Source organism: Bombina bombina, chromosome 12 (genome assembly GCF_027579735.1).
Source record: "Bombina bombina isolate aBomBom1 chromosome 12, aBomBom1.pri, whole genome shotgun sequence".
Lineage (NCBI taxonomy): Eukaryota > Metazoa > Chordata > Amphibia > Anura > Bombinatoridae > Bombina > Bombina bombina.
The window spans coordinates 72,070,958-72,084,844 of NC_069510.1; the positions used below are offsets into that span (position 1 = coordinate 72,070,958).

The following is a 13,887-nucleotide window of genomic DNA, read 5'->3' on the forward strand; positions in this document are numbered from 1 at the left end:
CAGATTTGCAAGGCGGCAACATGGTCCTCTTTGCATACTTTTTCCAAATTCTATAAATTTGATACTTTTCCCTCGGCTGAGGCCTCTTTTGGGAGAAAGGTTCTTCAAACGGTGGTGCCTTCTGTTTAAATCCTCCTGCCTTTTTTCCCTCCCTGTTCATTCCGTGTACTCTAGCTTGGGTATTGGTTCCCACTAGTAATTGGAATGCCGTCGGGGACTCTCCATTCCATAGGACAGAAAATAAATTTTATGTTTACCTAATAAATTTTATTTATTTCCGGGCATGGAGAGTCCACGACCCTACCCTTAATTAAGACAGCTTCTTTATGTTAAACCTCAGGCACCTCTACACCTTTGTGTTATCTTCTTTTTCCATTTCCCTTCAGCTGAATGACTGGGGGTTATGGGTAAGAGAAGTGACACTTAACAGCTCTGCTGGGGTGCTCTTTGCCTCCTCCTCCTGGCCAGGAGTGAATATCCCACTAGTAATTGGAATGCCGTTGTGGACTCTCCATGCCCGGAAAGAAATACATTTATGAGGTAAGAATACATTTTCTTTTTTGTGATTAGAAAATGAGACTAATAAAACAACTTTATATTTTTAAAACAAATTAAGATGCTACTTAAAGGGCCATTATAGTGATAAAATGACAGGGTCTATTTCATTAAAGGGATAGAGACAAAATATAATAATATTTACTTTAATTACTTTACCTGCAAATTTATACTGCAGTGCCTCGCCATTAACCTTTTTTTGTTTTTTTGTTTCTGAATTGTAAAGCTCTAACTCCCCCCACACATTTCCTTCTATGGCTGTATCTATATCAATTGTTCTTTTAATAGAATGCAAAAATGCATAGGGATTATCTGCTGGAGCTGCCTAGAAGCTGTGAACTCAGCTGAAATACAATGCCTGTGTCTAAACAATGATAAGGGGGGTGGAGCAGACTGCTCCAGGCAGCATGGCTTTGTAACTAATTTTGCTTATTTTTGAAAATTATTTTAAAATACTTGCCAGCAATTTTTAAACATTTTTTTATGCAAATTATTTTTACTTAAAGGGACATTCCAGCCAAAATTGGAATCCACATAGATGCATTTCAGTTTTGAATAGAAGCATTTTTGTAATATACATGTATTCTCTAAAATGCTTCTAATAAAAGCTATAGCTGTTTCAAACACGTATTTAAGTATGCACCGTGCACCAGCATTTTAAACACAGCACTTGCTAAGAGTGCCTGAGGTGCTTTTATCATCTGGTAATTACTCCATTTGTTAATTGCTGACATAATACAAGCCCCACTGGTGCTCTGAGCAGCTGCAGTATTTAAAATGCTGGTGCACTGAGAATATCTAGCTATGCTTCACATGCACGTGCAGAGAAAAATGTTAACACTAAAACAGTGATAACTTTTACTAGAGGCATTTTTGCTAATACATCTATATTGCAAATATGTTTCTATTCAAAGATGCAATTCATCTATGTGCATTCCAATTTTGACTGGAATGTCCCTTTAATTAGCCCTTTTAGGATATGCACAGATCTCAACCTGTTTTATGGCACTTTAAAGCATTTAATTCCATCACTTGCAACAAAGCTAAGCAAATGGATAACACATGGTTAAAGTACCGTTCAGGACATGCATAGCACTGCTGGTCTTGAGCAAAAACTGCTGCTGACTCAATCAGTAGCACTAGTTACACTGCAATTTTCATCCTGATTTACTTATTTTTAACACATTTGCTTTGTTCGTTTGGTATCCTTTGTTGAAAAGCATAACTAGGTAGGTTCAGTAGCAGCAATGCACTATTGAGAGCTAGCGGTTGATTGGTGGCTGTACATATATGCTTTTTGTGATTGGCTTACCTGATGTGTTCTTCTAGCTCCTAATAGTGCATTGCTGCTCCTCCAACAAAGGATACCATGAGAATGAAGCCAATTTGATAATAGAACTAAATTGAAAGGCCGTTAAAAACTGCATGTTCTATTTGAATAGTGAAAGAAAAATTTGGGGGTTTTTTCTTTTTAAAAGTGACACAAAAAACACCTAAAAGTCAAACCTTTTTCTTGGCATGACAGTAATTTGTACCTGGAGTCTAAACAATTCCAAATTATAAGAACTGCTATTTGCTTTTCTGCTTTAAAGGGACATGCAACCCAACATTTGTCTTTCATGATTTAGGTAGAACATACAATTTTAAACAACTTTCTAGTTTACTGCCATCATTAAATCTGCATCATTCTCTTGGTATCATTTGTTGAAGGAGCAGCAATGCACTACTGGTTTCTAACTGAACATATGGGTGAGCCAATGACAATCGGTTTATATATCTGCATCCACCAATCAGCAGCTAGCACCTAGGTTTTGTGCTGCTCCTGAGCTTACCTAAATAAACCTTTCAGTAAAGGATAATAAGAGAAGGAAGCAAATTAAATAATAGAAGTAAATTGGAAAGTTGTTAAAAATTGTATTCTCTTTCTGAATCATGAATGTCTAATAATTACTTTACTGTCCCTTTAAACACTTTTTATTTCTCCTGATTTTTTTGAGCTACTGTGTGACTGTAGTTTAAAGCAGTGGTTCTCAACCTAAGTGACCACAAGGCCCAGTAAATTTTAGCCGGACCTGTCCAGGGCCCGGTAAGCATCGGGGGTGGGTTGGAGTAGGTTTGGAAGAAATTATATATACATATATATATATATATATATATATATACATATATATATATATATATATATATATATATATATATATACTGTATATATATATATATATTTACACACACATATATATATATATATATATATATGTGTGTGACAGGGGGTTAATTATAACATAAAAAATGTATATATATATAAATTGGTGTACAGTGGGATAATTAATTGGTGTCAGTGGGATATATATATATATGTGACAGGGGGTTAATTATAACAAACAAAATGCATTGGTGTCGGTGGGTTCATAATAATAAAATATAGTCATTGGTGTCAGTGGCCTCCCTATTTGCCTCCCTATTAATCTAATTATGCATTGGTGTCAGTGGCCTCCCTAACTATGGAATTATGCATTGGTGTCAGTGGGTTACTAACCTGTCAGCTGCCCGTCGCTGAATGCCCGTCCTTCACGCACGCTCCTTCACGCACGCTCCCCGTCTGCCGCCGCTACACAGCGGAACAGCGCACAAGCGGACATGCGCAGTGGTGCCGCAGTGGGCCTGTCAGAGTTAGAGTGAGTGGCGGTCGGGTCGCGGCCCACCAGCAGGGCCGTCGCGGCCCGGCAGTGGGCCGCGGCCCGGCTGTTGAGAATCACGGGTTTAAAGGACCAGTAAATACAGTAAATTTGCATAATGAACAAACACATGATAAAAAGACACTGCAATAGCACTGTCATGTGACAACCATCAGCCAATCACAAATGCATATAGTATATTCTGTGAATTCTTGCACATGCTCATTAAGAGCTGCTGACTCGAAAAGTGTAAATATAAACAGACTGTGCACATTTTGTTAAAGGAAGTAAATTGGAAAGTTGTTTAAAATTGCTGCTGTATCTGAATCCTATAAGACATTACATCACAGAACTAGCACATAAGGTTGGCTGGATCTGGTCCTTAGGCAAAATAGAATCCTGGCTTACAATAACTAGAGATTCCTCTATGTCTATTTCTCCGTGTTATCATCTCTTGAGCCTTAGTAAGGCGGTCCCGCTAGGGGAGAATTTAGCCGTAATTTGGAACAATATAATTCCACATAATAATATAGAATTTAAAACTATACAACTTTCTTTGAACAAAGTATTAAAAACAACTCTCTCCTCTAATTGGCGAGACGCCCATTTGAAACTTCTGCACAGGGCATATTAGACCCCGGAGAGAGGCCTTAGAGTCCGAAATCCTGAATTTGATAAATGTCCTAGATGCTCTTATTTAGCTGCGGATTTAATGCATATGTTCTGGTCTTGCCCTAGGATGAGAAATGTCTGGAGTAAGTTGGAATATTGGCTCAAAAATGTACTCAAAATCGAGTTGGTAGCCCTCTCCTTGTTTCAGATTATATTTTGTCTGAGACCTGGAGAGGAATGTCAGCCTAATGAAACATTAGTTAATTTATCTATCTTAGCTACCAGATATTTGATATGTAAGAAATGGAAAATGAGGGCGACACCAACTATCCCAGAAATTAGGAATCACCTAAAGAAACAATGTGTCTTAGAACAGAGAAATGCCAATATAGACAATGAACGTGACATAAAGAAATTTTTTTACAAATGGGCGCCTTTCATTAAGATCTTCCCCGAAAGAGAAATTGAATATCTGATATACCCATTTAAGAACTCAGAGCTAGTATTATTAGGTATGTGGTGATCTGAGGTAGATTAGTGTAATTTGAGACTCATCATCGGCCCCCCCCCCCCCCCCCCCCCCCCCTTTTTTTTTTTTTTTTTTTTGGTTCTTCGTTGTATGTATGGGTTGCTGGTGCTGGTTAACGGGATGGAACGGGGAGGGATGGGAAGGGGGAAAGAAAAATTAGAGAAAAAAAAAATTCCAACACTGAGTTACTAAGACAAAGTTTCATTTTGACTTGAGTGTCCCTTTAATTTTTTTCTTTTAATGATTCAGAAAGAGCAGCAATTTTAATCATCTTTCTAATTTTACTCCTATTATAATTTTTCCTTTGTTCTCTTGCTATCTTTATTTAAAAAGCAGCAATGTAACGCTTAGGAGCCGGCCAACTTTTGGTTCAGAACCTGGGTTACGCTTGCTTATTGGTTGGCTGAATGTAGTCACCAATAAGCAAGCGCTATCCAGGGTGCTGAACCTAAAATGGCCCGGCTTCTAAGCTTTACATTCCTGCTTTTCAAATAAAGATAGCAAGAGAACGAAGAAAAATTGATAATAGATGTAAATTAGAAAGTTGCTTAAAATTGCATGTTCTATCTGAATCATGAAAGAAAAAAATTGGGTTTACTATCCCTTTAGATTTGTTAATGGGATATCAAATACTAAATATATGCTAGACAGAAAAAACTGTATGCTCTAGCTGAGGTTTCATATTCTATTAACTTCACAATTCCGATGCTTTTAATATGTTTGACTGGGAACTTTAAAGGGACACTGAAGTCAAAATGAAACTTTAATGATTCAGATAGAACATGCCATTTTAAACAACTTTTCTAATTTACTTCCATTAACCAAATGTGCACAGTCTTTTTATATTTACACATTTTGAGTCACCAGTTCCTACTGAGCATGTGCAAGAATTCACAGAATATACGTAAATGCATTCGTGATTGGCTGATGGCTGTCACATGGTATGGGTTGGGGGTGGAAATAGACATAACTGAAATTTTTCAGAAAAAAAATCTACTATTCATTTGAAGTTCAGTCTAAGTGCTATTACATTGTCTTGTTATCATGCATTTGTTGTTTATGCAAATCGACTGTATTTCTCCTGTTAAGTGTAGTCAGTCCACGGGTCATCATTACTTATGGGATATTAACTCCTCCCCAACAGGAAGTGCAAGAGGATCACCCAAGCAGAGCTGCTATATAGCTCCTCCCCTCTACGTCACACCCAGTCATTCTCTTGCACCCAACTAATAGATAGGATGTGTGAGAGGACTGTGGTGATTATACTTAGTTTTTAAATCTTCAATCAAAAGTTTGTTATTTTAAACAGCACCGGAGTGTGTTGTTTCTTCTCAGGCAGAATTTGAAGAAGAATCTACCTGAGTTTTGTATGATCTTAGCGGACGTAACTAAGATTCATTTTGCTGTTCTCGGCCATTCTGAGGAGTGAGGTAAACTTCAGATCAGGGGACAGCGGGCAGGTTCACCTGCAAAGAGGTATGTTGCAGTATATTATTTTCTAAGGAATGGAATTGACTGAGAAAATACTGCCAATACCGATATAATGTAAGTTCAGCCTTAAATGCAGTAGTAACAACTGGTATCAGGCTGATATGTATATATGTTTACACTTCAGTATTCTGGGGAATGGCACTTCACTGGGACAATACTGTATGCATATAACTTTTAGCCTAACTTGCAGTGTGAACGACTAGCAGCAGGCTTTTTAATGATTTCATATAATTAGATTTTAAACGTTTGCTGGCATGTTAAATCGTTTAATTATCTGAGGTACTTGGTGAAAAATTGTTTTGGGCGTTATTTTCCACATGGCTGTCGTTTATTTTAAATTAAAAACAGTTTCACTGAGCTTCCCTCACTGTTGTGTGTGAGTGGGAGGGGCTTATTTTGGCGCTTTTGCTACGCATCAGAAATTCAGTCACAAGTCTGTCTTCTCTCCCTGCATGATCCGGAACGTCTCTACAGAGCTCAGGGGTCTTCAAAACTTATTTTGAGGGAGGTAATCACTCACAGCAGACCTGTGAGATTGTGCTTTGACTGTGATAAAAACGCTTATATTTTAAATGTTATACGTTTTTTCTGATATTAAGGGTTAGTCATCCATTGCTAATGAGTGCAATCCTTTGCTAATTTTATGCTTTTACTGGGAAAAATTAGGTTTTTATAACTAATCCGGTTCATTGTTATTCAACTGTCATAGTTTTTTCTGTGCTTCTTAAAGGCACAGTACGTTTTACATATTACTTGTAAATTTAGTTGAAAGGTATTTCCAAGCTTGCTAGTCTAATTGCTAGTTTGTTAAACATGTCTGACTCAGAGGAATATCTCTGTGCTATATGTGTAAAAGCCAAGGTGGAGCCCAATAGAAACTTATGTACTAATTGCATTGATGCTACTTTAAATAAAAATCAATCTGTACATGTTGAACATCATTCACCAGACAACGAGGGGGAAGTTATGCCGACTAACTTGCCTCACGTGTCAGTACCTGCATCTCCCGCTCGGGAGGTGCGTGATATTGTAACGCCAAGTACATCAGGGCGGCCATTACAAATCACTCTACAGGACATGGCTAATGTTATGACTGAAGTTTTGTCTAAATTGCCAGAACTTAGGGGTAAGCGAGATCACTCTGGGGTGAGAACAGAGTGCGCTGATAATACTAGGGCCATGTCAGATACTGCGTCACAATTTGCAGAACATGAGGACGGAGAGCTTCATTCTGGGGGTGACGGATCTGATCCAAATAGACTGGATTCAGACATTTCAAATTTTAAGTTTAAACTAGAAAACCTCCGTGTACTGCTAGGGGAGGTATTAGCGGCTCTGAATGATTGTAACACGGTTGCAATCCCAGAGAAATTATGTAGGCTGGATAGATACTATGCGGTACCGGCGTGTACTGACGTCTTTCCTATACCGAAGAGGCTTACAGAGATTATTACCAAGGAGTGGGATAGGCCCGGTGTACCTTTTTCCCCCCCTCCTATATTTAGAAAAATGTTTCCAATAGACGCCACCACACGGGACTTATGGCAGACGGTCCCTAAGGTGGAGGGAGCAGTTTCTACTCTGGCTAAGCGTACCACTATCCCGGTGGAGGATAGCTGTGCCTTTTCAGATCCAATGGATAAAAAGTTAGAGGGTTACCTTAAGAAAATGTTTGTTCAACAAGGTTTTATATTGCAACCCCTTGCATGTATTGCGCCTGTCATGGCTGCGGCCGCATTTTGGTTCGAGTCTCTGGAAGAGACCCTTGACTCAGCGCCAATAGATGAGATTTCAAACAAGCTTAAAACCCTTAAGCTAGCTAATTCATTTATTTCTGATGCCGTAGTACATTTAACTAAACTTACGGCTAAGAATTCCGGATTCGCCATTCAGGCACGCAGAGTACTGTGGCTAAAATCCTGGTCAGCTGATGTTACTTCTAAATCTAAATTACTTAACATACCTTTCAAGGGGCAGACTTTATTCGGGCCCGGTTTGAAAGAAATTATCGCTGATATTACAGGAGGTAAAGGCCATGCCCTGCCTCAAGACAGAGCCAAACCTAGGGCTAGACAGTCTAATTTTCGTGCCTTTCGTAACTTCAAGGCAGGAGCAGCATCAACTTCCTCTACTCCAAAACAGGAAGGAGCTGTTGCTCGCTACAGACAAGGCTGGAAACCTAACCAGACCTGGAACAAGGGCAAGCAGGCCAGAAAACCTGCTGCTGCCCCTAAGACAGCATGAAGTGAGGGCCCCCGATCCGGGAACGGATCTAGTGGGGGGCAGACTTTCTCTCTTCGCCCAGGCTTGGGCAAGAGATGTCCAGGATCCCTGGGCGTTAGAGATCATATCTCAGGGATATCTTCTGGACTTCAAAGCCTCTCCCCCAAAAGGGAGATTTCATCTTTCAAGGTTGTCAACAAACCAGATAAAGAAAGAGGCGTTTCTACGCTGTGTACAAGATCTTTTACTAATGGGAGTGATCCATCCGGTTCCGCGGTCGGAACACGGACAAGGGTTTTACTCAAATCTGTTTGTGGTTCCCAAGAAAGAAGGAACCTTCAGACCAATCTTGGATTTAAAGATCCTAAACAAATTCCTAAGAGTTCCATCGTTCAAAATGGAAACTATTCGGACAATCTTACCCATGATCCAAAAGGGTCAGTACATGACCACAGTGGATTTAAAGGATGCCTACCTTCACATACCGATTCACAAAGATCATTACCGGTATCTAAGGTTTGCCTTCCTAGACAGGCATTACCAGTTTGTAGCTCTTCCATTCGGGTTGGCTACGGCTCCAAGAATCTTCACAAAGGTTCTGGGCTCTCTTCTGGCGGTACTAAGACCGCAAGGAATTTCGGTGGCTCCGTACCTAGACGACATTCTGATACAAGCGTCAAGCTTTCAAACTGCCAAGTCTCATACAGAGTTAGTACTGGCATTTCTAAGGTCGCATGGGTGGAAGGTGAACGAAGAGAAGAGTTCTCTCTTACCACTCACAAGAGTTCCCTTCTTGGGGACTCTTATAGATTCTGTAGAAATGAAGATTTACCTGACAGAAGACAGGTTAACAAAGCTTCAAAATGCTTGCCGTGTCCTTCATTCCATTCAACACCCGTCAGTGGCTCAATGCATGGAGGTAATCGGCTTAATGGTAGCGGCAATGGACATAGTACCCTTTGCTCGCCTGCATCTCAGACCGCTGCAATTGTGCATGCTAAGTCAGTGGAATGGGGATTACTCAGATTTGTCCCCTACTCTGAATCTGGATCAAGAGACCAGAAATTCTCTTCTATGGTGGCTTTCTCGGCCACATCTGTCCAGGGGGATGCCCTTCAGCAGGCCAGACTGGACAATTGTAACAACAGACGCCAGCCTACTAGGTTGGGGCGCTGTCTGGAATTCCCTGAAGGCTCAGGGATCATGGATTCAGGAGGAGAGTCTCCTTCCAATAAACATTCTGGAATTGAGAGCAGTTCTCAATGCCCTTCTGGCTTGGCCTCAGTTAACAACTCGGAGGTTCATCAGGTTTCAGTCGGACAACATCACGACTGTAGCTTACATCAACCATCAAGGAGGGACAAGAAGTTCCCTAGCGATGATGGAAGTATCAAAGATAATTCGCTGGGCAGAGTCTCACTCTTGCCACCTGTCAGCGATCCACATTCCAGGAGTGGAGAACTGGGAGGCGGATTTCCTAAGTCGTCAGACTTTTCATCCGGGGGAGTGGGAACTTCATCTGGAGGTCTTTGCCCAAATACTTCGACGTTGGGGCAAACCAGATATGGATCTCATGGCGTCTCGCCAGAACGCCAAGCTTCCTTGCTACGGGTCCAGGTCCAGGGACCCGGGAGCGGTCCTGGTAGATGCTTTGACAGCACCTTGGACCTTCGGGATGGCTTATGTGTTTCCACCCTTCCCGATGCTTCCTCGTTTGATTGCCAGGATCAAACAGGAGAAAGCATCGGTGATTCTAATAGCGCCTGCGTGGCCACGCAGGACCTGGTATGCAGATCTAGTGGACATGTCATCCTGTCCACCTTGGTCTCTGCCTCTGAGACAGGACCTTCTAATTCAGGGTCCTTTCAAACATCAAAATCTAATTTCTCTGAAGCTGACTGCATGGAAATTGAACGCTTGATTTTATCAAAGCGTGGATTTTCGGAGTCAGTAATCGATACTTTAATACAGGCTAGGAAACCTGTTACCAGGAAGATTTACCATAAGATTTGGCGTAAATACTTACACTGGTGTGAATCCAAGAGTTACTCATGAAGTAAGGTTAGGATTCCTAGGATATTGTCTTTTCTACAAGAGGGTTTAGAAAAGGGTTTATCTGCAAGTTCTTTAAAGGGACAGATCTCAGCTCTGTCCATCCTTTTACACAAACGTCTGTCAGAAGTTCCAGACGTTCAGGCTTTTTGTCAGGCTTTGGCTAGGATTAAGCCTGTGTTTAAAACTGTAGCTCCACCGTGGAGCTTAAACTTAGTTCTTAACGTTTTACAGGGTGTTCCGTTTGAACCCCTTCATTCCATTGATATCAAGTTGTTATCTTGGAAAGTTCTGTTTTTAATGGCTATTTCCTCGGCTCGTAGAGTCTCTGAGTTATCAGCTTTACATTGTGATTCTCCTTATCTGATTTTTCATTCAGATAAGGTAGTTCTGCGTACTAAACCTGGGTTCTTACCTAAGGTAGTTACTAACAAGAATATCAATCAAGAGATTGTTGTTCCATCATTGTGCCCTAACCCTTCTTCAAAGAAGGAACGGCTTCTACACAATCTGGACGTAGTCCGTGCCCTGAAATTTTATTTACAGGCAACTAAAGATTTTCGTCAAACTTCTTCCCTGTTTGTCGTTTATTCTGGACAGAGGAGAGGTCAAAAAGCTTCTGCTACCTCTCTCTCTTTCTGGCTTCGTAGCATAATACGTTTAGCCTATGAGACTGCTGGACAGCAGCCTCCTGAAAGAATTACAGCTCATTCTACTAGAGCTGTGGCTTCCACTTGGGCCTCTGTTGAACAGATTTGCAAGGCTGCAACTTGGTCTTCTCTTCATACTTTTTCCAAATTTTACAAATTTGACACTTTTGCTTCTTCGGAGGCTGTTTTTGGGAGAAAGGTTCTTCAGGCAGTGGTTCCTTCCGTATAAAGATCCTGCCTGTCCCTCCCGTCATCCGTGTACTTTAGCTTTGGTATTGGTATCCCATAAGTAATGATGACCCGTGGACTGACTACACTTAACAGGAGAAAACATAATTTATGCTTACCTGATAAATTCCTTTCTCCTGTAGTGTAGTCAGTCCACGGCCCGCCCTGTTTTTTATGGCAGGTCTAAATTTTAAATTATACTCCAGTCACCACTGCACCCTATAGTTTCTCCTTTCTCGTTTGGTTCTCGGTCGAATGACTGGGTGTGACGTAGAGGGGAGGAGCTATATAGCAGCTCTGCTTGGGTGATCCTCTTGCACTTCCTGTTGGGGAGGAGTTAATATCCCATAAGTAATGATGACCCGTGGACTGACTACACTACAGGAGAAAGGAATTTATCAGGTAAGCATAAATTATGTTTTACTAGTCCTTTAACGGTGGAATTAACGTGCATTTATTGCTTATAAATATAACTATTAATGTTTTTTCAGAATTTGTTTATATAAATGAATACCAAATGCACATACGTAATAGCGATTTACAGTCATCCTTACCTGGCTCCTAAAAAAAAATAGCCGGTGTCCTCTGCATTCTTGCTGGCCCATAAGTGACACATTTCAATAGGTAATGGTTTGCCAACTTTTTATTGTAGGTGTTCATTTGTGTGTATGTTTCAGAAATTCTTGCTTATGTTAACTAGATGTAATTCTGATCATTCCTAGGAGGAACAGCATCAGAAGGAACTAGACCTGCTTCGCCAACGACTTGAGGAACTAGAGGCTTCTCAGAGGAAGCAATTGGAAGAACTGAGCTGAGTGCGGAAAACTGTGCGCCACTTGTTTAATTCCGCTCTAGGTGGAAAGAAAATAACGTTTGGAAAGCAAACTATTTTATCAACTTTAAGGGACATGAAACACTTTATGATTGTAATATAAAATGTTTAATTATGGATAGTAAAAATCATTATTTATTTTGCCCCGTTTTCCTGTAATTAACCCTACAAATTATGGGTTTTCTATATCCCACCACAACTGGATGTGCAGAGTCCAGACTTCACCAGCCTAACCTTGCTAAATTCTACTCAGACTTTGTTTGTTCACTGTCGAATCTCATTTATAAAAGTCCTCCTCAGAGGCGACAAGATAAGATACTGCAAATCAATGCAAGTTTTCTTAACAAAATGGCAGCAACTTTGACTTGTCTACTCTAATAACAAGTCTGGATTGGCTAATCCAAATAAGGCAATTTGCGTGTGTGTTTGTGGTGTGGGGGGTTGTCCAATGAAAACCAATTGCCTCAAACAAAAAGTTAATGTATTCAAAAAGTTTTCAAACTCAGCAAGAGTTGATTAGAATGGGCTTATAATTGCAAGGTGTTCCATGACTTATTAATAAGATTGGAACCTACTTGCTATGTGCTCTATTTCTTTTAAAACGTAAAATGAAAAGACTTCCTATAGAAGTGATCAAACCTTTACTTGGGGCAACTCAAGTATAACAAAGTCGTATTATTGTAATTCTTTTCTTTTTTTAGTGCCAATGTTTAAAAAAAATACTAGAAACTACTAATAAATGTTATTGTTTTTCAGCGGCATACGCACATATGCTGTGAGGTCACGTGCACCAGCATTTAAGCTCAGAGAGCTGTCAGTGGTGTGTATTGTGCCTTTGAAGACTTAATTTGTGTCAATAAAGCCACTGCTGACTCTTTTTGAGAAGGGGTAGCATTTTAATGCTGATGCACAGGCCCTTGCGGCATATGTGCATATCCCACTGAAAAAACATAAATAACTTACTAGAATCGAAAATGCTTTTATTTAAAATTGAAATGCAGTTCTGCACATTTTGGTTTTGATCTTTACAACTATTTAGTAGAATTGGCTGTACTGAAAATGGAGAGATGTCATGAGCCAATGCAGGAACTCTCTTTCTTTTTAAAGGGACATCAATATTCCAATTTACTTCTATTATCTAATTTTTCATTCTTTAAATATCCTTTGTTTAGGAAATAGCAATGCACATGGGTGAGCCAATCATGCGAGGAATCTATGTGCAGCCACCAATCGGCAGCTATGAAGTCTATTTAGATATGCTATTCAACAAAGGATATCAAGAGATTTAAGCAAATTAGATACTAGAAGTAGATTGAAAAGTTGTTTAAAATGCCATGCTCTTTCTAAATCATAATAGAAAAAATGTGGGTTTCATGTTCATTTAATAGCCCAACCCTACTCCGCAATCTCTTCTTTATAGGCTTATGGGTTTGAGTGCAGCAATGTGAAGAAGAAAAAGCTGTGACAGAAAATTACAGGAAAGTTATGTTCAGTCTTTAATTTTGCAGTAATTAACATTATAAAACTATAATGCAACCAATACCTCAAATATTACAAGGTATTTTTTTTTATTTATTTGTTTGAACAGAAGATATAGTGCCTTTTATTATATTGCTTATTTTTATTAATAAAACACATTTTTTTTAAACATAAATATCATATTTTGTTACTGGTGTATAAAGAAAATTACTTACAAGCTAAACAGTTGCTAATACAGCAATTAAAACTGCAAGACGCCAAAGCATCTTTGTTCTGTGCATTCAGCAGTTTTGTTAACTGACGAATGCGGAAGAAGGCAGCCACTCGCGGTATTCAGCTTTTTTCAGAGCCGGATTTATTCTTGTGAAAATGCAACACACAAAGATCGGTGCAAATCCATAGCTTAGTGTGTTGCACTTTAACAAGCAGAAATCTGGCTCCGAAAAGAGACGAAACGCTGTAAGCAGCAGCCGCCTTCTGCATCCGTTAGTTTACGAAACTGCTGATTGCACAACCCTAATGCATCTAATAAAGGCCTTTAAAGGGACACTAAAGTCAATA

General features: G+C 39.8%; 1 protein-coding gene across 1 annotated transcript in view; it reads left to right on the plus strand.

Annotated features, from left to right (window-relative positions):
- The window catches only part of CEP83 (centrosomal protein 83), a 116,250-nt gene extending 102,749 nt beyond the window's left edge, over window positions 1-13,501 (plus strand). The window contains exon 16 of the mRNA XM_053696198.1: window positions 11,738-13,501. Within this exon, the coding sequence (XP_053552173.1) occupies window positions 11,738-11,830 (93 nt within the window). The 3' untranslated portion in view covers window positions 11,831-13,501. The remainder of the gene's footprint in view (window positions 1-11,737) is intronic.
- The last annotated feature ends 386 nt before the right edge of the window (window positions 13,502-13,887 follow it).